This window comes from Chelonoidis abingdonii, chromosome 1 (assembly GCF_003597395.2).
Source record: "Chelonoidis abingdonii isolate Lonesome George chromosome 1, CheloAbing_2.0, whole genome shotgun sequence".
In the NCBI taxonomy this organism is placed as follows: domain Eukaryota; kingdom Metazoa; phylum Chordata; order Testudines; family Testudinidae; genus Chelonoidis; species Chelonoidis abingdonii.
Window position 1 is genome coordinate 114,609,333 of NC_133769.1, and position 26,484 is coordinate 114,635,816.

At 41.6% G+C, this 26,484-nt stretch overlaps 1 protein-coding gene across 3 annotated transcripts in view; it reads left to right on the forward strand.

The window, feature by feature from the left end:
• Positions 1-8,796: 8,796 nt before the first annotated feature.
• DENND5B (DENN domain containing 5B) overlaps positions 8,797-26,484 on the forward strand; it is a 206,012-nt gene continuing 188,324 nt past the window's right edge. For all 3 annotated transcript variants that reach the window (XM_075069184.1, XM_075069177.1, XM_075069179.1), the window contains exon 1: positions 8,797-8,908. In XM_075069184.1, the coding sequence (XP_074925285.1) occupies positions 8,797-8,908 (112 nt within the window). The remainder of the gene's footprint in view (positions 8,909-26,484) is intronic.

Genomic DNA, 26,484 nt, shown 5'->3' on the forward strand with positions numbered 1-26,484 from the left:
AATCAATGCAATCCCACAGAGGGTATAGCACCACTTTTAAATGCAGTCTTTTTTCAGGTGTACATGAGTACACTACCATTCTACTATGATTGCAACCTCATAATTATTTTTGTTTCTAAGTCTGTACACAATAAAAGAGATTTTTTGCCAGCATCCTACCTAAATTTTAATTTGGATAATTACATTCTACTGGCATACAGTAAATTCCTTTTTTTTCCCATATGGATATGATATTCTTCCCTTCTTTTCCCACACTATTGGGCTGCTGTGTGCTGCTTAACAATTGCTACAAACTACCACCCTACAGATGACTATTTTTCAATGTTGACCTTAGTAATTCGTATACACGTGGGGGACTACTGTATCACAAGATAGGTGAGGTAATATCTTTTATTGGACCAATGTCTGTTGGTGAAAGAGGGAAATTTTAGAGCTACTACTGAGGCCCAGTCTACACTACAGTTAGGTTGATGTAAGGCAGCTTACCTGGACCTACTTGTGTCAGTGTCTACACTACAGCCCTGCTCCCGCTGATGTAAGTGCTCTATTACACTGACATCATAACTCCGCCTCAAGGAGAGGTGTAGGGCTTCTGCTGGCATAGACACTGCATTACTTACGTCTGCTGTTGGCTGTCATTCTTGTCAATTTCACGGCTCCCTGCTGGAGCCGTGAAATTGACAAGAAAAGTTGGTAGGCTCCCTGCTGTGAACCCGGGGCCTGGCTCACAGCTCAGACTGTCACCCTGGGGACGGGGGGGGGGGGGCTCCTCTAGAGCCTGGCTCTCCTTCAGGCTCCCCCACCCAGCCTGGCTGCTGCCCAAGCTCCCCGCTGTTTGGTCAGTGTGGCAAGCTCAGCTGAAGAGGTAATGATGCAATCCCAGAATCGCAAACGAGCTTCAGCATGGAGCAAATGGGAGACACTGGATCTGATTGCTGTATGGGGAGAAGAATCTGTGCAGGCAAAAATCCAAACCAGCAGAAGAAATGCTGATATATTTGCCAAAATCACACAGGGCATGGTGGAGAGAGGCTACACCAGGGATACGCAACAGTGCCGCATGAAAGTTAAGGGGCTCAGGCAAGCCTACTACAAGACAAAGGAGGCAAATGGTGGCTCCGGGTTAGAGCCCCGTACATGCTGTGTCTATGATCAGCTGCATGCCATTCTAGAGGGGGACTAGAATGGCAATATTCCACCACTGTCTGTGGACACCTGCAAGGGGAGAGTCTCATGCAACATGGAGGAGGATTTTGTGGATGAGGAAGAGGAGGAGAAGGAAAATGCACAGCAGGCAAGCAGAGAATCCGTTCTCCTCGGCAGCCTGGACCTTTTCCTCACCCTGGAGCCAATAACCTCTCGGGGAATTGTTCCCGGACCCTAAAGGCAGAGAAGGCACCTTTGGTGAGTGCACATTGGTATCTACACTACCGTGGTTAAAAGCAATTATGTTTAATGTTTGATTTGCCCTGAAGAATTGGGATGCATTCACAGCCAGTACAGCTACTGGAAATATCTGTTAACGTGTCTGGGAATGGAGTGGGAACCCTCCAGGGACATCTCCATGAAGCTCTCCTGGAGGTACTCCAAAAGCCTTTGCAGAAGGTTTCTGGGGAGGGCTGCCTTATTTTGTCCTCCATGGTAGGACACTTTACCATGCCAAGCCAGTAGCAAGGAGTCTGGAATCATTGCAGCACAAAGCATGGCAGCGAATGGTCCTGGGTTTTGGGTGCATTCATGCAACTTTCGGTCTTTATCTTTCTGTGTTGGCCTCAAGAGAGTGATATCATTCATGGCCACCTGGCTGAAATAGGAGAAGTTTTGTAAGGGAACAGTAATAGGATCCCGTTCATGCTGAGCTGGTTGCGCTTGGCTAAAAGGGATCATCTCGGAGAATAGCCAGGCGGTGTGGGGAAGTGTGTGCTGCACATCCACCCCAAAACCACAGCCCCTCCTTTTAAATGGCAAACCCAACCAGCATTGCATGCTATGGGAAAGGAGGATGCTGCAGTTTGAAAACATTCCCACATGTTATGAATGCGGAAGAAGTCGATCCCCCATGGCTGCCTGGAAACCGAATTCTGTTGCCCAGCTGTGTGTGACGTGTCACCATACTGGCAGGCGCTCAATATAAAAGGCAAAATGCAACCTTGTACCTAAAACTCCTGTGCTGCCTGCTGTGAATTGCTTGATTCACTGTGAAAGAGTCTCCTTTTTGTTCTCAGAAATGTATTATCTTAAATTGTACTCTCCCTTTTTATCCCTCCTGCAGGTGCAAATGTTTCTATACTTCCCTGTAATGTAAAAGCAGCAGAGAATCCTGTGGCACCTTATAGACTAACAGATGTTTTGGAGCGTGAGCTTTCGTGGGTGAATACCCACTTCGTCAGACGCAGGTAGTGGAAATTTCCAGGGGCAGGTATATATATGCTAGCAAGCAAGCTAGAGATAACGTGATCGGAACACGCAGGAGGAGAATGCTGAGGCTAATGGGGGAGCAAACGGACATGATGAGGCATCTGGTGGAGCTGCAGGAAAGGCAACTAGAGTACAGACCCCGCACTGCATCCATTGTGTAACCGCCTGCCCTCCTCCCAAGTTCCATATCCTCCTCACCCAGATGCCCAAGAAGGAGGAGGGGGAGGCTCTGGGCACCCAGCCACTCAACTCCAGGGATGGCCCAAGCAACAGAAGGCTGTCATTCAAACAGCTTTGATTTGTAGTGTGGCTACAATAAGCAATGTGGCCTTGTCCTTCCTCCTCCCCCACCCCACCCCATTATCAAACCTTTGTACACCCGGGCTTCCTTTTACTAGTCAGCGTTGTCAGTGATCAAGTTTTTTTTAATAAATAAAGAATGAATGGATTCAGAACAATAGGACTTTATTTCCTGTGCCAGCTGTGGTCGAAGGGGGGAGGGGGATTGGCTTACAGGGAAGTACATTCACCAAAGGGGCAGCTTTGCATCAAGGACAAACACACACAACTGTCACACCGTAGCCTGGTCAGTCATGAACTGTTTTTCAAAGCCTCTCTGATGTGCAGCAGTGCCCTTGGCTGTGCTCTTCTAATTGCCCTGGTGTCTGGCTGTTCAAAATTGGCTGCCAGGCGATTTGCCTCAACCTCCACCCTGCCATAAATGTCTCCCCCTTACTCTCACAGAGATATTATGGAGCACACAGCAAGCAGCAATAACAATGGGAATATTGCTTTCGCTGAGGTCTAACCTACTCAGCAAAACTGTGCCAGTGCCTTTTAAACATCCAAAGGCACATTCTACCACCATTCTGCACTTGCTCAGCCTGTAGTTGAACTGCTTCTTACTGCTGTCCAGGCTACCTGTGTATGGCTTCATGAGCCATGGGAGCAAGGGGTAGGCTGGGTCCCCAAGGATAACTATTGACATTTCAATATCCCCAACAGTAATTTTCTGGTCTGAGAAGTAAGTCCCTTCTTGCAGCTTTTCAAACGACCCGAAGTTCCTAAAGATGCGAGTGTCATGCATCTTTCCCAATCATCCCATGTTGATGTCAGTGAAATGTCCCTTGTGATCCACCAGTGCTTGCAGAACCATTGAGAAGTATCCCTAGCGGTTTATGTACTGGCTGCCTTGGTGCTCCGGTCCCAAGATAGGGATATGGGTTCCGTCTATCGCCCCACCACAGTTAGGGAAACCCATTGCAGCAAAGCCATCTACTATGACCTGTATATTTCCCAGAGTCACCACCCTTGTTAGCAGATTATTGATTGGCTTGGCTACTTGCATCACAGCAGCTCCCACAGTAGATTTGCCCACTCCAAATTGATTCCCTACCTACCGGTAGCAGTCAGGCATTGCAAGCTTCCACAGGGCTATTGCCACTAGCTTCTCAACTGTCAGGGCAGGTCTCATCTTGGTATTCCTGTGCTTCAGGGCGGGGGAAAGCAACTCACAAAGTTCCATGAAAGTGGCCTTACACATGTGAAAGTTTCGCAGCCACTGGGAATTGTCCCAGACTGCGACACTATGCTGTTCCACCAGTCTGTGCTTGTTTGCCGGGCCCAGAACTGGCATTCCACTGTATCTTCCCTACTGCCGCCATGATGTCCCAATTGCCACATCCTAGGCTTTGAGGAACATTTGTGTCCATGTCCTCCTCAAAATCGACCTTGTGCTGGTGGCTCCTAGCCAGGCTCTGCACATACTGCAGGATAATGCGTGAGGTGTTTACAATGTTCACAACTGCAGTGTGCAGCTGAGCGGGCTCCATGCTTGATGTGGTATGGTGTCTGCATGGATAACCCAGGAAAAAAGGTGCAAAATGATTGTTTGCCATTGCTTTCAAGGAGGGAGGAAGGGAGGGAGGGGAGACTGACGACATATACCCCAAACCACCCACGATAATGTTTTTGCCCCATCAGGCACTGGGAGCTTAACGCAGAATTCCAATAGGCAGCAGGGACTGTGGGATAGCTACCCACAGTGCACCACTCCATAAGTCAATGCCAGGTACTGTATTGAGGATGCACTTCGCCAACCTACTGCGCTTAGTGGGGCATACACGACTGACTAACTGTATAAAATAGCTTTCTAACGATCGACTTCTATAAAATTGATCTAATATCGTAGCGTAGACATACCCAGAGTGTCACAGCTAAATAGAAGGTGGAAAGATTGTTTAGCACAAGGAGTTACCACATATTGTAAGAGACCATTCAAAATCAAGTGGCTTTTAATATCTCTGCAATCATAGGATAAAAAAAGGGGGTGTTAAAGAGGTTACAGATTGCTGTAAAAAGCCAATAATTCAGTATCTTTATTAAGACCCTGATTTTTAGTGTTTAGCAAAGGTACGAATATAAGCTTGCAGGCTCATCTTTTGAAAGTGTTGTGTCGGTTTCCTTTGAGGACGAGGACTGTGAGGTCAGATACGGAGAGATCGTGTTGTGAAGTGTTTGCCCACAGGTGAAATGTTTTTTTTTGTCCTTTATAATTATTTTGTGTGAGTTCATTTGAGAGTGTAGCTGAGTCCTGAACCTACCGATCTGGATTCCGCCACGTGAGGGTCACCCCGTCCCCATTACCCGGCCCGCTTACCCTAATCATGGCTATGTGTAACCCATTATATAAGCGATGTACCCTCACTGCTCCTCTACTATATTTTGACCCCACCCACCGTACACCCCACATTGGGGACATTACAGACTGTATGTACTATATGTTAACCCATAACCAAATACCAGCATCCCCCCATACTCTGTATGTTGCCCCTGATGACTAATGACTGACACATCGAACTCTTTGTATTATCTTTATTTAAATATTTTCTAATAAACTTTTTTATCTGGTTTCACTCACATGGTTGTTATTGTGGCATTTAGTGCACTGGATGAGGTACACCACATGCTGTGACTGTCATATGTAGGACCCATGGATCTTGAATGGTTTGTTGTGGGGGGCATTGATCATCGTAGCATTGGAGATATTGTCTGCAGGTTTTGATCTCTTGTTATGGCAGAGTCTGGTGCTGCTTTGAATTGGTGTGTGCTGCTGTATGGGGTGCTTGCTTCTCATGATGAGCATGGTGAGATGGGGGGGTCGTTTGAAGGCCAAAAGACGGGGGTCGGGAAATGTTTCTTTTATGATGTGATTCCACCCAAAAAGATAATACCTCACCCACCCTGTCTCTCTAATATCCTGGGACCAACATGGCTAAAATAACACTGCAAACTATTGCTAATAGACCACAATAGTCCTGAAGTGAATTTATGATAGTACTGTGCAGTATAGATTAACAGTGTTCCTTACTTAGCCATTTGGCAATGACTGTAGTAAGGAGACTTGTAGGCACTTCCAAAGGCTACTCTTTACAGGCTTTTCTACACATACAGCGCTGCAGCAACGCAGCGGCACCAATGCAGCTGTGCTGCTGCAGTGCGTCTGGTGAAGACTTTCTATGCCGATGGGAGAGAGCTCCCCAGCATAATAAAACCAACTCCACGAGCAGCAGAAGCTGTCAGTTGGAGAAGCTCTCCCACTGACATAGCGCTGTCCACACTGGTGCTTATGTCACTCAGGGGGTGATTTATTCATATCACTGAGTGACATAAGTTCTGCCGACATAAGCTGTAATGTAGACATAGCCTTGGAAGGAGGTGGTGAGGCAGCCATAGACTGTTAATGATTTTGTGGAACTCTTGCTTATGCCTTATGGGTGCCAAGTGAAGGAGGATTGGTAGCTCAGCAGTCACCTACTGATTTTTGACAAAGACTGTTCAGGTATGTTTTTATACTGGCCATAGTTTCCATAAATAGTTTATGAATTTTAAAGTAAATATTAATAGAATCCAAAATAATCTATTCCTCTTCCAATTCTAACCAGTATTATTGACTTTAGTCTGCCTTACATTTTTAGTGTCTTAGAGTAGTTTTGATGGCTTCTGGTATTCTTATATCTATGTTGATTAAATTTACTCTAGTTGCCGCTGGAGCCTTATATAATATAGGGCTCTCTCCAGCACTAGCACTTGTGCAGTTGAAACAATGGTAGCATTGGTGGAAATTTTTCCTACCATCCTCCAGGACAGACAAGTCTCAAGGCACGGATTGCATCTTCCTCTTTGTTTACCCAGCATCAAACACACTGGGCTGTGCTCTGTACTCACCCCTCCCCTCTTTAAAATTCCTTCTGAAAACATACTTTAAGCCTCACAAAAACTAAAGCACAACAGTGTCCTGTGTACTCCCCAGCTGGAGGGACACACATTCTGGATTCTGCAACACTTTAGTGGAAATTCTGCAAACTAAATTTTAAAAATAAAACTTTTATGAAAGTTGAATAATACTTTCAGAATTTTTTATTATTTATTTTTGTATTACAATACTTTATAAAAACACATTTTCAGTTTTTCACTATGCCAAATATTGTTACCTTTAGTTCTCGAGTCAATGGCTAAAATTCTCAAAAGCACCTCAATGACTGTAGTGTAGACAAATCTAAGTCATTATTGAAAATGGGGCTTGGGGTTTGTCTACACTACAGATGCTACAATGGCAAGCTATGATGCTGCAGTTGTACCATAACAGCACTGTAGTGTAGACACGTCATACAGCGACGGAAATCGTTTTTCCACTGCTCTAGTTAGTTCACCACCTCTAGAGATGGTAGCTAGGTTGACAGAAGAACTTAATTCACAGCTTCTGAGTGACATAGCTAGGCCAACCTAAGACTATTTCCTTATTAGAAATGCTGCAGTGGCACGCACCACTATAGCGCTTTGGTGAAGACTCTCATTACAGCAATGGGAGCAGTTCTCCCTATCACTGTAGTTAATCCACCTAGAAGTCTTTCATTGACCTAGTACTGACTATACCTGCACCTAAGGCTATGACTACACTACTGCCTATGTCAGCAAAACTTGTCACTCATGGGTGTGAATATTCCACTCCCTTGAGCGACATAAGTTACACCGACATAAGTGCCAGTGTGCACAATGCTATGTCAGCGGAGCTCTCCCACTGACATAGTTTCTGTCTCTCGCATGAATGGTTTTATTATGCAGATAGGCGAGCTCTCTCTGGTCTGCATAGAGCAGTGGTTCTCAACATGTGGCCAGCAGGCTGCTTGCAGCCCAATCAGCAAGAGCTGCAGCCCATGTGACATCCTCAGGGCCATAGAAGTAGTATTGTAAGACGCCCACAATGGTAAATAGGTTAAGAACCACTGGTATAGAGTGTCTTCACCAGATGTGCTGCAGCTGTATAAGCAGACATGGCCTAGGTTGATCTAAATGTTAAGGCTATGTCGACACTGGCAATTGAATGATAAAACTTTTGTTTTTCAAAGATGTTTAAACCTCCCTCCTCCCCAGAAGACAAAAGTTTTGCCAATGACAAGTGCCAGTGTGAAGTGCCAGAAGCAATATTTGGCACTTTTAAAAACATGGGCTCCTATTACCCCCATCCCCATCCCAATTTTTCACACTTGCTGTCTGATCACCCTAGCCAAAGGTCTAAGTGGCTGAATGGAGCAGCGGGCACCTCTGGAGCTGAGTGCACACCCACACTGCACTAGCTGCAGCTGTTACAGGGTTGTTTTCCCTACCAGGAGATCCTGCCATAGACTTTTTCTAAAACGCAAGCTGAGACTATGGAGCACAACCGGGCAGCCACAGGCGAGCTCCAGAATTAGGCAGCAAACTGGGCCGTGAGGCTAAACAAACCACGCTCCGCCTTTACCTCCCCAGGCTCTGCTTTGGAGGCCTGCTGGGAAAGACCGCAAGCCCTTGGGGCCACGTTGTTAACCGTGACCTGCGCAGAGAGCTCCGCGCCGGCGCCGCAATACAGCAGCCTTGGGCTTGGGGAGGGCTTAGTGTGCCCGGGCGGTACCCGCCCCCCACTCCGGTGCAGTGATTTAAATATCCCGCTGTGCCCGCCCCTTCCCCTCGCTGTGACTGGCTGCTGCAGCAGGGAGGACACTCAGCCCAGCCAGCGCTGCCCCCGCCCTTGCTCAGCTGACAGCGACTGGGGGCATTGTCACCGTCTGAGCGCTCGCTGCTCGCGCGCGAGCCCTTCGCTGCGCTCTAGCGCCCGGCGGGGTCCTGCGGGAGCGCGACCCGAGAGAGCCCGGCAGCGGCGCGAGCCGCGGTTATCGCTCCCCCGCCCTCCCCGGGGGACCCGCGCGAGCCCCTGCAACTGGGGATGGAGACGCCGCCGCTCTGACCAGCGGCAGGAGCGCGAGAGCCCGGCGCGGCCCGGCCCCCGCGCGCCTGTGCTAGCGCAGAGCAGCGGCGGCGGCGGCTACAGCAACAGCAGGGATGAGCGGGAGCGCTGCCCCCGGGCCCGGCTCGGCCCCCTGCCGCTTCGCTCACTACTTCGTGGTGTGCGGGACCGACGCGGACAGCGGGCTGGAGCCCGACGAACTGGCCGGTAAGCGGTGGGGCGGGGGGACGCTGCGCTGCAGCGGGCAGGGGACGCCGGGTGGTTCCCAGGCTGCATTTCATTGCCCCTTCATCCCTGCTGCGATCTTCTGCGTGTCCTCCTAGGCTGCGCCCTGGAGCCCCTTTCTCTGCACCCCAGGAGGGCGGTAGCGTTTGTTTGCCCTCGCTGTCATTGCGATGTATTCTCCCTAGCGTTAGCAGGCGGGGGGTGTGCCTGGGCGGGTGCATTTGCGCGCTAACAGGTTAGTAGCGACTATTAATATCCCGGCGAGAGCAGCGCACCCAGGGGATGCGGGGGCTGCCTGCGTCTCTGCACGAACCCTACAGCAGGCCTGGGCACTCTCTTCCCTGCACATCGAGGTGCACAGGCTGTTCGCCGTCTTCATTGTGTTCATAGTCCGCTCCCGGGGAGTCGCTCCCAAGGGATTTGCCTGGGGGGAGGCTGCTTCTGAAATCTTATTTGGTAATTTCTCCTTGTATTGCTCGTACTTTTCCCACCCAAGAAGCCTGAGTTCCAGCCACTAATTGCAGCAGAAGAAACCAACTGGATGCAAAGCACGGTTGCATTCACCCTTCTCTGAAAAGGCTTCCGGCTTTCCTCTGCCCACTACCCCACTTTCAGTGGCGGTGCTTTATAGAAACCAGCTGCAGTGGCTAGGACTGGTTATGTCAGTGGGAGTAAGCTGATCACATTTAGATGCGCTGCTGTAATCTTATTATCACTTGGACTTTATCCTTTAAGTTTAGCTGCATTTGCCTCATAATTCAGAGGTTGCTGTGAAGATGTAATCATTCAGAAACGTGTGCATTTAGCGGTAACTTGGGCTCAAAGAGCAGGAAAGCTACCTTTGTACCTTCTGGCACTGTGAAACAGGCTGTTTCTGGCCCTGCCGTGGTTCTCCCTCTTGAAGGTTTGGGTTTTCCAGCATTAGTAGAAAATCAGAGTCAATTGTTTTGGAGGGTGTGAAGCACACTAGTATTTCATCACAGGTCTGAGTTAGGAGAGGGTAAGAGAGGTAACCGTTGGGAGGGGGTAACTGATGTAGAAGTAGGTCTCAAACTTTCTTTACTGGCAACCGCTTTCACACAGCAAGCCTCTGAGTGTGACCTCTATAAATTAAAGACACATTTTTTAAAAAATGTAGTGAACACCATTATAAATGCTGGAGATAAGCAGGGTTTGGCATGGAGGTTGACAGCTTTCTACCCCTCCCCCCATGTAATAACCTGGTGACCCCCTGAGGGGTCCCGACCCCCAGATTGAGAGCCGCTGAGGTAAAGGGATACAGGGACATCTAAAAGGCCTTCTCCAAGGTGGTGAACCAAGAATCTTGGGCTGCAGTTGTATTAAGTCCTCCAGTGCATTCAGCCTCAAACAGAAAGGAAAAGTGTTTGAGGATACTGTTAACATCAGTCCTCCTGAATCAAAATGTTTTACCTCTTGTCCCCCTCTCCCTCCCCTTTTTTGGGAGGGGGAGTAGGGGGATGAGAAAGTGATGAAAAGTATTTTTTTTAAAAATGTAACTTGTCCAGCCAGTGTGGAGGTGGTAGAATTTAGTTAGAAACCGGTTTATGTGAAAGCACTTTAAATGCTGTTTCCAACTCAACTTGAAGGCCAATGCAGAAATATTAAAAATAGGATGTTTATTCATGAATCTTACTGATGAAAACCAAAAAGTCTGCATTTATTCACTGCTGGTCAGTACATTATAAACATACGCTGGCTGTGTTTCACCCAGTGTGGTGGGACTCCCTTAGATGGACATTGCAAAAGGAGAATGTTGCAAATATAAAAATAACTGAATGTTCTATCAAATGTGAAAACCCCCTCCCCAATTTAAGTCTGGAATAAAATAAATCTAGGGGGACTGGAAATTTTGAATAGTGTAATAAAATATTGGAGGGAGATGGTTTGTGAAAGAATAGGTGAAATAAAGAATACTTTCTTTAACTATTCTGGCAGGATTTTCTCCAAAATTTTCATAGACTCCAGGAGGGACTATCCCAATGTAAAAGTGATAAAATTTACTGCAGATTTCTAGACACCCAAATTTTAACTTTCTGAAATAACTTTTGGAGATGAGGTTACTCATACTTGTTCTTAGCATTGAGTTGAATATTTTGGGAAGTTAATACAAAATCCATTCAACTGTATTTCAGGATTGTATGTTCAAAGAAAGGCAGGTGAAGTTTAGGGAACAAATAATTAGAGAGTTAGTAAAATTCAATTTTTACTTAAAAATACCAAAACATTAAACCAGCCATAGCTTTGTCTGAAGTTTAATTGCACAAAGTCAAGAAATTCCACACCAGAGCCCTAATTCTGCAAACTGTTATGCACATGTATAACTTGACTACTCACGTGAATAGTCCCCATTGCTGTCAATGGGACTACATACTTGAGTAAAGTTACCCGTAAAGTTACTCATGTATGTAAACATTTGCAGAATCAGGGAGTAAGGTTGCTGTTGGAAGCTTAAGTCTGCCTGGTGGCGTGCATCACTGCAGTAAGGATTGTCATTATATGATGGATCTTGACATAGTGGACAATAATAGAAAGATCTTTATTTTCTGAACTTTTTTAGTAAGACTGACACAATTTGACTTTCATTCTCTTGTCTAAAATATGTTAATCTAAGGTTCAAAATAATTTCATCTGTCCCTTTGTATTAATGTAAATCGAGTAATCACATAATGGAAGACCTTGTGTGCTGTCCACTAGCGCATAGATTAGGTAATGCTGGGACTGTTAATTTAGAATTTCTTGTCTTAAAATGGTAGTTTAAATGTTTAAAAAGGTTTGCAATTATTGTGTAGCATTGCTTTCATTTGTTTATCTAAATTCTGCTAGTTTCAGTAGCAAACTCCTGGTTTATGTGGCATCTCACCACTGAAGGTGAACAGTATACTAAATCTGACTTGCATAATATAACCTTTTAAAGGTTTTAACACTTGTTGTTTCTTATTCCTGTTTCTGAAAATAACTTGATAGCCAACACTGTCTTAAGAAAAGTTTATCACCACCTCTTGTATGAATTAGCTGATTTACTATGTGAAACAGATTAAGCAGAAATTGTAAGACAAAATGAGGACTGTGGGTGAACATAAACATACTGTACTTTTTCTGAGATTTCATTTCACGTGTTAATTTAGTGTCTTCAGTTCACCAGTTCTAACACCACTACAGTAGTCAGACTTTTTTTTTTTTTCAGTAGGAAGAATTGACATTGTCAGGTCTAGGACAAGGGGTGTGTGTCTGTGTGTGTGTGAACCTGAAGAACTCATAGGAGATGTATTAAAATATTTGTTGAAAAATAAATGACATGAAAGCATTTTTAAAAAAATTGTCTTTAACTCTGATAAAACAGGCATTAGAATAACTCAAGTTTTAACGTAGTCCAATTCCAACAATATGGCTTGAGTATGTACATTGAACATTTTGCTGTTCAACTTAGTAACAATCATATAAAAGTAATATACTTTAACTCAATAATATGTTTTACAGTAACACTGTAAAAACATCCTAAATTTTCCCTCCTTCCCTCTCCTGGTATACCATATTAAACAAAAATTGTATGGCTAAGCAATAGATGTTGCTTATTGTGCTTGTTTGTCTCACCGTTACCTTGACCTTCCTCTGCTTATTTGTTGCATCTACCTGTTTTCTCTTGTCATATGCTTTGACTGTAAGCTCTTTGGTGCAGTGATTTTCTACTACATCTGTGCATAGCACCTAGCACAGTGTGTCCCAGATTCTCAGTTGGGATCTCCGAGTGCTGCAACAGTACAGAAAAATGTTATGTAAACTGATCAAGGTTCTTATTGGACCCTTTGCATCTTACTATAAAGGTGTAATGAGAGCACAGTAATAAGGATAATGCATCTTAATGCATTAAAATAATGTAAATTACTCTTGACATTTTTAATTGATTTATGGTACTGGAAAAATATTGCAAAACCAGCAGCATGGACATTAGTCAGATTACAGGTCTGGGCAACAGTAACAGCTTCCTTCACTTGCCATTAAATCATAACCAAGGATGTGGCTTGTTGACTATTATATGATGGAGATAGAGGGGGCCTGGACAGCAACTTTCTTGTTCATACAACATAAAATATGTGGACTGGCCTGGGACGGTAGTATAAATTAGACCCTTGAAGCTGTTAAAGAGAAATATATTCATATGTATCTGTATAGATTGTCATTGTCTGTGTGTTTTAAAAAATAATAAAAAGAACTAAATACTGGCATAATGGCATTTATGTAGCTTCGATAGGGTTCCCATCTCTGTCAGACTGCAGTAAATCGTAGGCTTCCAGGAGAAGGACAGTTAGTCCAGTGACAGAAAAACTCTATCTCCCAATCCAGCAAAATAATTAAGCACATGCTTAACTTTAAGCATGTGAATTCTGTTGTAGTCACTATTCACATGCTATTAACCACATCTGTAAGTGCCTTGCTGAACTGTGGTCTTATTAGAATTGAGTTACAGTTGGGAACTCAAAATATGTCAGAAATTGGAAGAGGTTAGCTCTCCTGCTATGTAAGTAGTACCATATTTTTTTCCCTAATAAATTTTGAATGGAAGTTAGGTTCCTCCCGCCCACACACTCATTTTGGGATCAGCAGTGAAGCACAGACAACTTCACTAAGGGCTTGGCTACATTAGAAATTTCAAAGGGCTGTCCCGGCAGCGCTTTGAAGTGTGAGTGTAGTCAGAGCCGCAGTGCTGGGAGAGAGCTCTCCCAGCGCTGCTTGTAAACCACATCCCTTACGGGTGTAGGGTGTAAACCACATCCCTGCCGCCCTGATTACACTGACACTTTACAGCGCTGCATCTTGCAGCGCTCAGGGGGGTGTTTTTTCACACCCCTGAGCGCGAAAGTTGCAGCGCTGTAAAGTGCCAATGTAGCCAAGCCCTAAGTCATGGGGCTTACTGACAAGTTGCCAAATGAGTCAGCATTCCAACATCGGCTGGAATTACATGACCTATGTGTTCCCTTTAACTAGGGATAGCCTTTGTAATACACATTACCTACATTTAAACATAAATTGGCCATGTGTGTGAATTGTGCTTAATTTTATGGAGACAACCTAGTGACTTATTTTGTAAACAATGAGTGTTTATAAACAAGTTGTCTTTGTAAATTAAATTTGCCATCACAATGCAACAATGTCTTATTTTGCTTAGTTCCTCTGTGCTCTCTTTAATGTAATGTTAGTTCAGTTTGAGTGCTTAATTATAAAATAGGAAATGGATCCAATGCTATAATATCCACTTAATATTTTTATCTTAAGAGTAATTCACTGGCAGTTTAATTTACTGAAAATGTATGTCTGGTTACCTGGCCTTTAATGTGTCGAATGCTGGAGGTGTGGTAGTGAGATGTGATTTCAAGCCAAGAAACTACTTGGAGCTACTACAAAACTGGTTTAGAGACCGGAAGAAAATCTCTTATGGTGCATGAGAAAAAAGAGAGAATTCAAGCTTGTGCTGGAGCTTAATAGCTAGCTGGCATCAGAAGAAGAGCAATATGTTTGATGTGACCTGTATCCTGAAGAGCATGAAAGTTCAGTATTTGTTTGTGTCCTATTGAACTCTATACCAAATAGCGTGTGTGACAACTTTTCTCCCGTGTCCTGTGATGGAAACACACAGTAAATTCAAATTTATTTTTCTTTAAGCCTCCTACTTTCAGATAGAAACTGAAGCGGCTATTAAACTGTCAGCTTCAGATTTACATGGCTATAAAACGAATCCATCTTAGTAAATACTGGGACTCGCCCAGGGTGTAAAAGGAAAGGCAACAGTTCAATTTGTGAAATTTTATGGACATGAATTAAATAAGTGTGGGGAATTTTAAACTTTGAATGCTAACTGTACTTTGAAGATAGCATTTATCAAAAACGTTGTACTTCAACTTAATTTTTTTATACCTTATTGCATTTAATTATGGACTATATAATGTTGTTTATAACCATGTCAGTCCCAGGATACTAGAGACAAGGTGATGGGGTAATATCTTTTATTGGACCAGCTTCTGTTGGTGAGCCAGACAAGTTTTAGAGCTATCTGAAGCTCTTTTTCAGGTCTGGGAAAGGTACTCAGTGTGTCACAGCTAAATACAAGATTGAAGAGAGAGTTTTAACATGTCTCTATCTCTTCAATCTGTTTTTTAGCTATGACACTGAGTACCTTTCCCAGACCTGAAGAAGAGCTTTAGGTAGCTCGAAAGCTTGTCTGGCTCACCAACAGAAGTTGGTCCAATAAGAGATATTACCCTATTCACCTTGTCTCTCTAGTATCATAATAAAACTTCAGAAAGGTTCCATCATAAGCAAAAGAGTAGATTGTAAGTAGGCCTGTCAAGCGATTAAAATAATCTCAATTAGTCATGTGATTAAAAAAATAATTGAAATTAATCATACTGTTAAATGGTATTCTATTTAAATATTTTTGGAGGTTTTCTATTTTTTCCAATATATTAATTTTAATTCCAACACAGAATACAAGAAGTGTACAGTGCTCACTTTATATTTTTGATTACAAATATTCGCACTGTAAAAACACGAGATAGATGCACTTTCGCAAGAAAAATACTTACGTGTGTGTGTGTGTGTGTATATATATATATATGTAACTGCATTTAAAAAAAAATTGTCAACTTTAGAGCCTACAAGTCCACTGAGTCCTACTTCAGCCAATCGCTCAGATAAACAAGTTGGTTACAATTTGCAGGCGATAATACAGCCTGCTTCTCATTTACAGTATCACCTGAAAGTGAGAACTGGAGTTGGCATGGGACTGTGGCAGCCAGCATTGCAAGATATTTATGTACCAGATGTACTAAAGATTCATATGCCCCTTCATGCTTCAACCACCTTTCCAGGGAACATGAATCCATGCTGATGACGGGTTTTGCTAGATAACTGTCCAAAGCAGAGCAGACCGACGCATGTTTACTTTCATTATCTGAGTCAGATGGCACCAACAGAGAGTTGATTTTCTTTTTTGGTGGTTTTAGGTTCTGTCGTTTCTGCATCGTAGTGTTGGTCTTCTAAGACTTGTGACAGCATGCTCCATACCTCATCCCTCTCAGATTTTGGATGACTCGTCAGATTCTTAAACCTTGAGTCCAGTACTGTAGCTATTTTTAGAAATCTCACATTGGTATGTTCTTTCTGATTTGTCAAATATGCTGTGAAAGTGTATTTAAAATGAACAACGTGTGCTGGGTCATCATCCAAACTGCTAACATGAAATATATGCAGAATGCGGGTAAAACAGGACAAGAGACAGTTCTCCCCCAAGGAGTTCAATCACAGATTTAATTAACACATTACTTTTTTAACGAACATCAGTATGGAAGCATGTCCTCTGGAATGGTGGCCAAAGCATGAAGGATCATACTAATATTTAGTAAATCTGGCATGTAACTATCTTGGAATGCCCGCTACAAAAGTACCATGCAAATGCCTGTTCTCACTTTCAGGTGATATTGTAAATAAGAAGCAGGCAGCAGTATCTCCTGTAAATGTAAACAAACTTGTTTTAGTGATTGGCTGAAGTAGGCTAAAGTTTTATATAACCACACTCAAACACAAAATAATGTAACAAAATATATACATTGATAAGTTGCACTTTCAAGACACAGATTGCACTACAGTACTTGTATGAGATGAATTAAAAAATGCTGTTTCTTCTGTTTATCATTTTTACAATGCAAATATTTGTAATAAATAAAGTGAGCACTGTACACTTTATAGGCTGTGTTTGTAATAGAAATCAATATAGTGGAAAATGTAGAAAAACGTCAAATATTTAATGTCAATGGTATTGTTTTGTTTAACCGTGCGATTAATCATGATTGATTTTTTTGAGTTAATGGCATGAGTTAACTGTGATTAATCGACGGCCCTAATTGTAAGGTGAGAGATTTTAGTAAGAAAACTGACTTGATGTCTTGTAGAAATGGATGTTCGATAAATGGAAAATTTTTCCTTTGCTCTGTAGGTTGTCAAATTGAGTAGGGAGTCATTAAAATTCTCACTTAGGCTTTTTCTAAACTGGGAAACTTACTGGCCCTACTATAACATAATTTCACAATTCGTTATATTGGTGGTATTTCCCCAGGTGGACTGTCAGATTCAGAATAATAGTGACCTTCTTTCAGTTTACTTCCTTGAACTATAGTGTTATAGTAGTAATGCTGGTTAACTTTCTTGTGTAGACAAGACCATAGAAAGGGATCTTCTCACGGTTGCGGTTCCTGTTCCTGACTTTTCTTTTTCTTCTTGTTAGAATTGTAAATGAATGAAAGCCCAAAGGCTTTATTTTTTTTTTTTTTTTTAAAAAAAGGTTGGAATTAAGGTGCAGAGTCTGGGGTCTTTGTAAATTTGTTAACATAGGATTGTCAAGGTAAACCATCACTATGTGACCCTGGAAAGGACAGAGAAGCTGGTTACTGACGCCATACAGGTCAATGAACTTTTTCTTGCATCTCAAGAGTGTGAGGTTGTGATGGAATTGTTTGGGGGCCTGGAACTCAGTCAGAGCTCTTAGAAGTGATGGAGTTTGAACATCCATCACTCGAACAGAAGGGGATGCTTTCTCAAATTAAATGCTAGGAGAGAAGGTCTGTAAGAGGGGTAATGGGTCATCTAAACAGGTTTTACTGAGTCATACACACCATGTGATGTACATATGGATGGAGAGAGTAGACTTACTATTGTAATAGCTGATAAAGACAAGCTGGAGTTTCCATAATAAAACACTCTGTACAAGAAAACATGGGAAAATGTATATATGGAAAATGGTGTTCCTGGTGTGTTGAAAATATCTGTCTTAGATGTTTGTCAGTGTAGTTGAGAATTGCTTTTTTTGATCTTGGTCTACTTAGGTGACCTGTCACCCATCTAGTTAAAGGGAATATGGTGATCCTCTTCACTTTCATCTTCTTGTGACAGTGCTACAAATAGGAGATAAATGGGATAATGTATTTATGTTCCCCCGAAACAGCTTCAAACTTGAGGGTAGATGATGGCAGTAACACCTTGTTCTGTAACTTTTAATAGCCAAATCTCTTCTCCCCCCCACCCTAAATATTATGGGTGCAATAAGCAGATGCCCAGACCCAATGAATCTAAGTGAAAATACATGGGCATTAATGATTCTATCAAATGTAAAGAGACCATCAAATAGAATGAAATTAATTTGAGCCTAATCCACATAACTTCCTACAAACTCCATTCTCAAAAATGACCTGTTTTCTTACTGGCCAGTAGCCAGTAACTAATTCCTGAGTTACTGGGAGTGTCCTATGTCAATGTATTCCTGGCATCATGTGTCAGCTCATGACAAGAGTTAACAATCTCAATATCCTCTGACCCCAAAATCTGCCTATATGTTTTTTTTGATGAGACCAATAGCCAGTTTAAAGTGGAAAAATTAGACAAGAATTTTTTGTTGCAAAATACACAATCATAGAATTAGTATATAATAGAAAGTCAGTGCACTGCTTATAACTTTCTGAATTGCATATTAAAAATATGCTCCCCTAGGAAAACTCTTGATGCCAAAGGAATTAAGGCATCCTTTGCTCATATTTGTCAATGTTCTTTATTAGTAGAGAATCCGGCTACAATAGTCTCCAGTAAGGAGACTGGCTTGTTGGTTACCCAGCTAACTTATCACTACTGATGTCACTATTTGTTATACTGTATTGATTTATTCTAACCATAACAATGAGTTCCTTATTTTCAGTTATACATACTGTAGATTAACTCTTACTATGTTTGACCATGTTGTTCTCTGAAACAGGCTTAACCACTCACTTTCATTTGCCTATGAAAATAAATGCCTCCTACACAAATAACTCCTAAAAAAGGAGAAACTAAAAGTAACCTTGAATCATTCACAGTACAAAAAAGAGAACTTAATGTACTTCTCACCTGCTGCGTTTCTTCTTCAGTCTTCCTGCTTCACTCGGCACTGAAAATGAATAAGGCTAGTATCTTCATAGTCCAGTTTATTTCTGCTGCACTAGCACAGTAATGTAATGGTGTGGGAAAAATCTCAAAGAACATGTGACGGACATATTAAAAGAACACTGTCTAGTAGTAAAGACTTGGAATGTAGTTTGTATAAAGGCTGGTGGGGAGGGGGGGAATGGAAGGGACAGACGTGCAGACATTCACACCCCAAAATTAACAATGTTTTCATAAATAGCTTTTTTTTTAACTGGCCTAGGATACTGAGGTCCTTGCTAGGATCCATATAAAAGAGAGCTCAAGGATTGTTGACTGGCTGAAAGAATAGTAAATGTTGTACCCTATCTGATATGTCCCTTTAATGTACCATTATTCAAGAGCTTGTTTACAAGGACTTGACTGTGTTGCTAACATTGCTCAAGATCAGGTTCTCCTTGGCACCTGCAGCAGGCAGTTGGAAATAAGGATTCATCAAGCTTTTTCATAGCTGCCTTGTCAGTAGTGATGTTCAGGTTGCATACCAAATCCGTGACCTAGTTGGAAACAGATGTCTCTTTACTATGCATACTGAAAACATCTGTTAGGTCACCTCTTAATGTAAAACTAAATCTTATTAGTCATGGATTTAATGTAAAAACTTTTGCATTTCAAAGTGGATATTTGACTTTGAATTTTTGAAGGAGCATTCCCTTATACAGAAGCTACTTATTTTTTAAAAAGCTTAAAGATCTTTTAGATCTGAAATAACCCTGCTCTGAGTGATGGTATAAAAGTTAAGGTAACTTTAATCAGAATGTACTTGATGGATCTGCAAAGAATATATACTTTTTGACTACAAAAATAATCTTTTAAAAACTCATATTAAAATATTCTTCTAAAAATAATACAAGAATCAATATGACCTGTCTCCTAAAACTCTCACTGAGGAAAAAAATGTATTCATCTTGGAATATGTATGCTTAATTTCAATTAACTAGTAGCTTGCTTGTCTCCTTAAAAATAAAAAAAAAAAAAAAAGGGAGGGACGACTGAAATTATGATGTGAAGTATCTAGTGCTAGCTAATCTAATTTAACAGGTTTTAATTCAGCCATAAAATGCACCCTGTGTCCAGGCAATCTGCATAACATTTTCAGGGCTTCAGTGAACCTTCACAGTGGGCAAGCCAGAACTACTCCCCTCGTCTCCTCCAGTTTTTTCCCTATTCACTTGAATCCTGTAAAAGGGAGAGATGTGGGGAGGGAGGAGGGATTTAATCTGCAAAGCCTTATAAGACATAATGACAGCCATTCTATATTGTTGACAATGGCAGAATTTTTCCTTAATCTGAGGTGTCATTTTATATACACCGGATGCTGCAGATAATTTTACCTGCTAGTGACGTATATAATTTCCATTATTTTAAAAAGTAAGTATTTTGTGCTTATCTACACATTCATGCATGTTAATATTTTCTTGCACAAAATGGCCAGCTATGTGTCTTAACTGCATGCTTGTGCATACAATTGCATGTCTGATTTCTATATGCTATTCCTACAATCACACATCTCTAAAATTTGTGCTGTCCAGCAATAAAATCTTTGGGATTCTTATCAACGAAAGGCAATAGATGTAAAGGGTTTACAGTAGAATCATGAAGCAAAGCATTTAATTTACTCTACTACTACTTATATCAATGAAATGTACTAAGGTATTTATAACTTGGTTGGGGACTGAACTTTGAATCTCTCCATGGAAAAGTGGGAGACAGATGGAGCCTGCTGCAGTAGTGTATGGAGAACACACTAACTTTTTTCTTGATTAATGATTTGGGGCCTTTTGTTTTCCAACACACACCAAAATAAGACAAATGAAAGTAGCATGTAATTGGATAAATCTTTTTTGCTTTTAGTTCTGAGTGGGTTCCAAGAAGGGACATGCTGATCAATTATTTAATCATGTGATTAGTATATTTTTTCTCTGCAATCTCTAACTACTAGTCACCTTTTTTCTTCCATACTAGGTGATGGTATTAAACAAGTTGTAAAATGTTAGTTGTCAGAATTTTGTATAAATCAGTTTCCTTATTTTAATATCTCAAAGCTAGCATTACAACTAAATTATCAGTGTAGCCAGTCCCCATATATGAAGCATTTTTTATTAATCTGTATAAATATTAACTCCCACAACTGAGTACTGAAACTGGGCAGAACATTCAGAAACAGTACAATACTGAGTAAAATGAGATGATGGATGGAAAGTGAGAGGCTATTTGGAAGAAATACAGAGAGTAACCATTTTTACAGATTATCAGGAATGTCTTTTTCCAAGTGGTTTTCAGTAAAAACAGATGCTATCTCTGTACCTTTTTTTAAAAAAAAAAAATAGGTCTTAAAATTTCTAGTAGTGCATTGTTGTGACTTATTTCATTATATTAAATAAGAATTGTTATGAAGAACAAGTTTTTAAATATACATAATGCACCACTTTTCATTTTGTGATCTTTGGCTGCAGTCACTACAATTATCATTCAACTATGTGTTGGTCTACAAAGATCATAACAACTGACAGCTACTCAGCACGGATGGATTGTGTGATCAGCCTTTTCCCAAGATAATACTACTTTGACTAGATCGTCTGCTCTATTACTTGCAGATATGTAGACTTTTTCAGGCTTTAAAGATGTGACACCAGATGTTGTGCAATTTTAATCCAAGCAGGAACGTTCAGATTAATATTTTATTTTTTAAACCAAGGAATGACTAAGATCTAAATATTCTTTGTCTAAGGAATGTTACTAAGCAGTCATTCCTTTATTATTATTATTTATTATTAAAGTGGACTTCTGTGTTGGGTGGGATAAAACACTTCATTTATGTCCTATATATAAACAGAAAGTGCCTGAATGTCTCATAAATCTTCTATCAGAGTAGTGACTCTTTAACCATATTGATCTTTAACCATAGCACTGCAAGATATTGAGTACATCTTTGGTTGCTTGTTTTATCTTTTTTCCTTTTGAAGCTCAAAGTATTGTGCAGTAGCGTGTTCTATACTATGAAATAGTTTTCTGTTCTTGTATGTAATGCAGGAGGTCGGAAGTCTCATAGAAATAGTTTTCCTGAACTACTCCTGTCCCCTCTTCTGTGCTCTTTGTCCTAACCAGCAGGTGAAAAAGTGCTGAACTTTCTGATGAGGTTGCCCTAATCATGACCTCAGAAAGCTTAGTGCCCTGATTTGTTCCTACTGGCTGCACAACAGCTGAACAAGAGTGAGCCAATGTCTTAAGTGGTGTTTTGAAATCTGGATGTATGCGGATTTCCACACCTCTTTCCAACAGAATTAATGCAATTGAGACAGCTGGTATAATCTTGGAGCAGGGGAAAAAAGCACCTGCTCAGATCTCTTCTGTGGACTCTTTTTGTTTTGTGCTTCTAGGAGTTGCCAGTTCCCTTGCAGATGCACAAGTATAAATTGGCTAAAATATGTCAGTTTGGTATTTCTAACTGCTCCATAACATTTGGAATTATGATAATCAGTAATTTCTAGGGCTGTTAAGCCATTAAGAAAATTAATTGCATGATTAATTTCACTGTTAAACAATACTAGAATACCATTTATTTTAAATATTTTTGGATGTTTTCTACATTTTCAAATATATTGACTTCAATTACATCAGAATACTAAGTGTACAATGCTCACCTTATAATTTTGGTTACTAGTATTTGCACTGTATAAAAACTAAATAGTATTTTTCAGTTCACCTAATACAAGTACTGTAGTGCAATCTCTTTATCATGAAAGCTGAACTTACAAATGTAGCATTATGTACAAAAAAACCTGCATTCAAAAATAAAACCATCTAAAATTTTAGAGCCTGCAAGTCCTGCTCAAAGAAATTTGTTTACATTTGCAGAAGATAGTTATGTCCGCTTCTTGTTTACAATGTCGTCTGAAAGTCAGAACAGGCGTTCGCGTGGCACTGCTGTAACTGGAGTCTCAAGGTATTTACGTGCCAGATGCGCTAAAGATCTTATGTCCCTTCGTGCTTCAACCACCATTCCAGGCGACACACATCCATGCTGATGATGGGTTTTGCTCAATAACAGTCCAAAACGGTGCGGACCGACACATGATCGTTTTCATTATCTGAGTCAGATGCCACCAGCAGAAGGTTGATTTTTTTTTTTTTTTTTTTTTTTTTTTTTTATTTTTGGAGGTTTGGGTTCTGTAGTTTCTGCATCGTAGTGTTGCTCTTTTTTAAGACTTCTGAAAGCATTCCCTACACCTCATCCCCCTCAGATTTTGGAAGATGCTTCAGATTCTTAAAGCTTGGCCCAAGGTTTGTAACTATCTTTAGAGATCTCGCGTTGGTACCTTCTTTGCATTTTGTCAAATCTGCTGTGAAAGTGTTCTTAAAATGAACAAGGTACTGGGTCATCATTCTAACATTAAATATATGGTAGAATGCAGGTAAAACAGAACAGGAGACATAAAATTCTCCCCTGCAAGGAGTACAGTCACAAATTGAATGCATTATTTTATTTTTAACACGCATCGTCAGCATGGAAGCATGTCCTCTGTAATGGTGGGTGAAGCATGAAGGGGCCTACAAATGTTTAGCATATCTGCAAGGTATTTATGTGCCAATATTAACTATAAAAGTGCCATGCAAATGCCTGTTCTCACTTTTGGTGGTGGTGTAAATAAGAAGCAGTTAGCATTATCTCCCATGAATGTAAATAAACTTGTTTTGTCTTAGGATTTGGCTGAACAAGAAGTAGAATTGAGTGGACTTGTAGGCTCTGAAGTTTTGCATGGTTTTGTTGAGTGTGATTACATAACAAAAAAATCAATATTTGTAAGTTGCACTTTCACCACAGATTGTACTACAGTACTTGTATGAAGTGAATTGAAAAATACTATTTTTTACAGTGCAAATATTTGTAATAAAAATAACTTATTTCAATTACAATACAGAATACTATGTGGAAATGTAGAAAAAAATCCAAAAGATTTATTAAATTTCAAGTGGTAGTCTATTGTTTAACAGTGCGATTAAAACTGCGATTAATCGTGATTAATTTTTTGGGTCAATCGTGGGAGTTAACTGATCGACAGCCCTAGTAATTCCCTTTTGGATTTCAGCTACTGGTAAATATTTTCTGTTCTAAATTCTGTGTCCCTGATTTTGAAGGAGTCCAGTGCATTTGTACTTTTGGATGCAAAGTGCCTATCAGAATGGGGGCTGTGGGAAGTGGCGGCCAGCACGTCCTTCGGCCCACGCTGCTTCCTGCAGTCCCCATTGGCCTGGAATGGTGAACCGCGGCCAGTGGGAATGCCGATCGGCCAAACCTGTGGATGCTGCAGGTGAACGAACTATCCTGGATCGCCAGTGGATTTCCCTGTTGGGCAATGTGTCAAAGGTTGCCAATCCCTGGTCTAAATAATAAAATGGGAAACTAAGGCCAGGTCTACACTGCGACTTTAAATCGGTTTAATGGCCGATATACCGATTTAACGCTGTATCCGTTCACACGATGTCGTCATTAATATCGAGTTAAACGGCTCCTTAAATCGATTTCGGAACTCCTCCCAAACGAGAGGAGTAGCACTAAATTCGATAGTGATAACTCGGATTAGGGTTCGTGTGGACGGAAATCGACGTTATTGGCCTCCTGGCGGGCATCCGAGTGCAGCACTGACCGCTTGGACAGCAATCTGAATCGATTGCAGCGGGCAGGCGTAAACAAGAAAAGCCCCGGCGACTTTGAATTACATTTCCTGCTTGTCCACGTGGAGCTACTGATCAGCACGGCTTGCAATGCGTTGAATCGAAAGAGCTCGCATAGACCGTACGGGACGATACGGAGTCTGATGCCTGTGGGGAGACAAATCGTTGTATGCAGCTCTTCACAGAAACGAATCCAAAGCGTATTGAATAACAAACTCCAGATACACCAGCGCGTTGACAGCGTAGGAAGCAGAGACCAATGGGCTCATGAATGGAGGGAGGGCTAGACTCCAGCTCCCACAGTCCACAGCGTCTCTGAAATATGCATTCTGGTTCCATGTTGTCAGGCTTCAACACGGTTGCGTGGTCAGGGACAGCCTCTCAGTTATTTCCCCCCGCACACGTGAAAAAAAAGAGGGAATAATTGCCCTGTTGCTATGCGTTTGCTCATGCACTCCGCGAAACGGGCGCCAAAGGAGTTGTCTGCCTGCCATTCACAAAGGAGCGGTGAGGCTGTTACCAGCACCACCCGGCAGTGTTTTCTGCCCCATCAGCAACTGTGCTCTCAAGGAAGTGGGAACATATGGATAGCTAGGAACGCTACCCACAGTGCACCGGCCTGAAATCGATGGTAGCTTTGGACCATGGACGCAAACAATCGATTTCGGGATCCCACTGTGGACGCGCTAAACCGATTTTATTAGATCTGTTTTGTAATATCGGTTTAAGCTAATTCGAAATAATCGTGCAGTGTAGATGTACCCTAAGACTAAACCTGAAACCAATACCTTTTTTTAAACACTCCAGTATCCTCAGCAGAAACTGGGAGTATTCTCCTCTTTCCCTCTCTTCTCCCCTCCCCACCCTACCCGCAATATTTTAAGGGAAAAATCTTTTGTCTTGCTGTGTGTCCTTAGTAACTTCAGTGGGAGCCGCATAAGTATCTGAGACCACCTGAAGTGTGACTTCATTCAAAACAAATTCTTAAGACCAAAGTCTCAACCCTGGCATATTTTGGTATATCAATGAAAGTGTTGCCTAAATCAGGTGGCAGTATCCGCTCAGTAGCTGGTTTCTAAAATGTACGAAGTGTGGTATCCATCTTGGTGCTGATAGTTTCTCATGCATAGGAAGTGTTTATTGACGCATCATCAAAAAGGCTGGAAATAATTTTTGTAATGAGCTTACAAAGGTTTACCATGACTCAGTTTCCACACAAGCACTTCTTTGTTAGTCTAAAGGACACTTGGTGTTAGGTTACATCCAAACTAAAATATAGGAATATACACACTTTTATACTATATTATTGCTACCATATACAGTATAACTGTTGGCCAGAATACTAACAGGATCAGGCCTGTTAGGTACCCTCCCGTCATGGTGCCTCATCAGAGGGGTAAATCAAAACTGACAAAGAAATCCCTAAAAACCTTGCCTATTATGCACTGTAAATTGCAAGTGATGTCTTTGCTGGTTACTGGGCTTTAGCTAAGGCCAGGTGAGGCATTAAAAATAAATATGTTATATTAAAAAGTCAATATAGTATGCCATGCAGTAACTCAATTAACAGTGTGGTTTTTTTTTAATTTGTTACCTCAGCCCAAACACTTAAATAAGATAATGCTGGTATTTCAAGGGACACTACAAGTTTAACACAATTTTCTCATGATTTCATTTTTTTTAGTTACGTGGTTTCAGCATATTGTGTGAACATCCAAACTAAATTAAAAAACATAGTTCACCCAGAACTCGTGTAGGCTTATATTCCTACAGTAAGCATGCATGGTGCTTTATAAATGCAGACAAAGATGCTTCCTTGAACGTACAATCTTGAGCCCTGATCACACAAGCAGATCCACAGA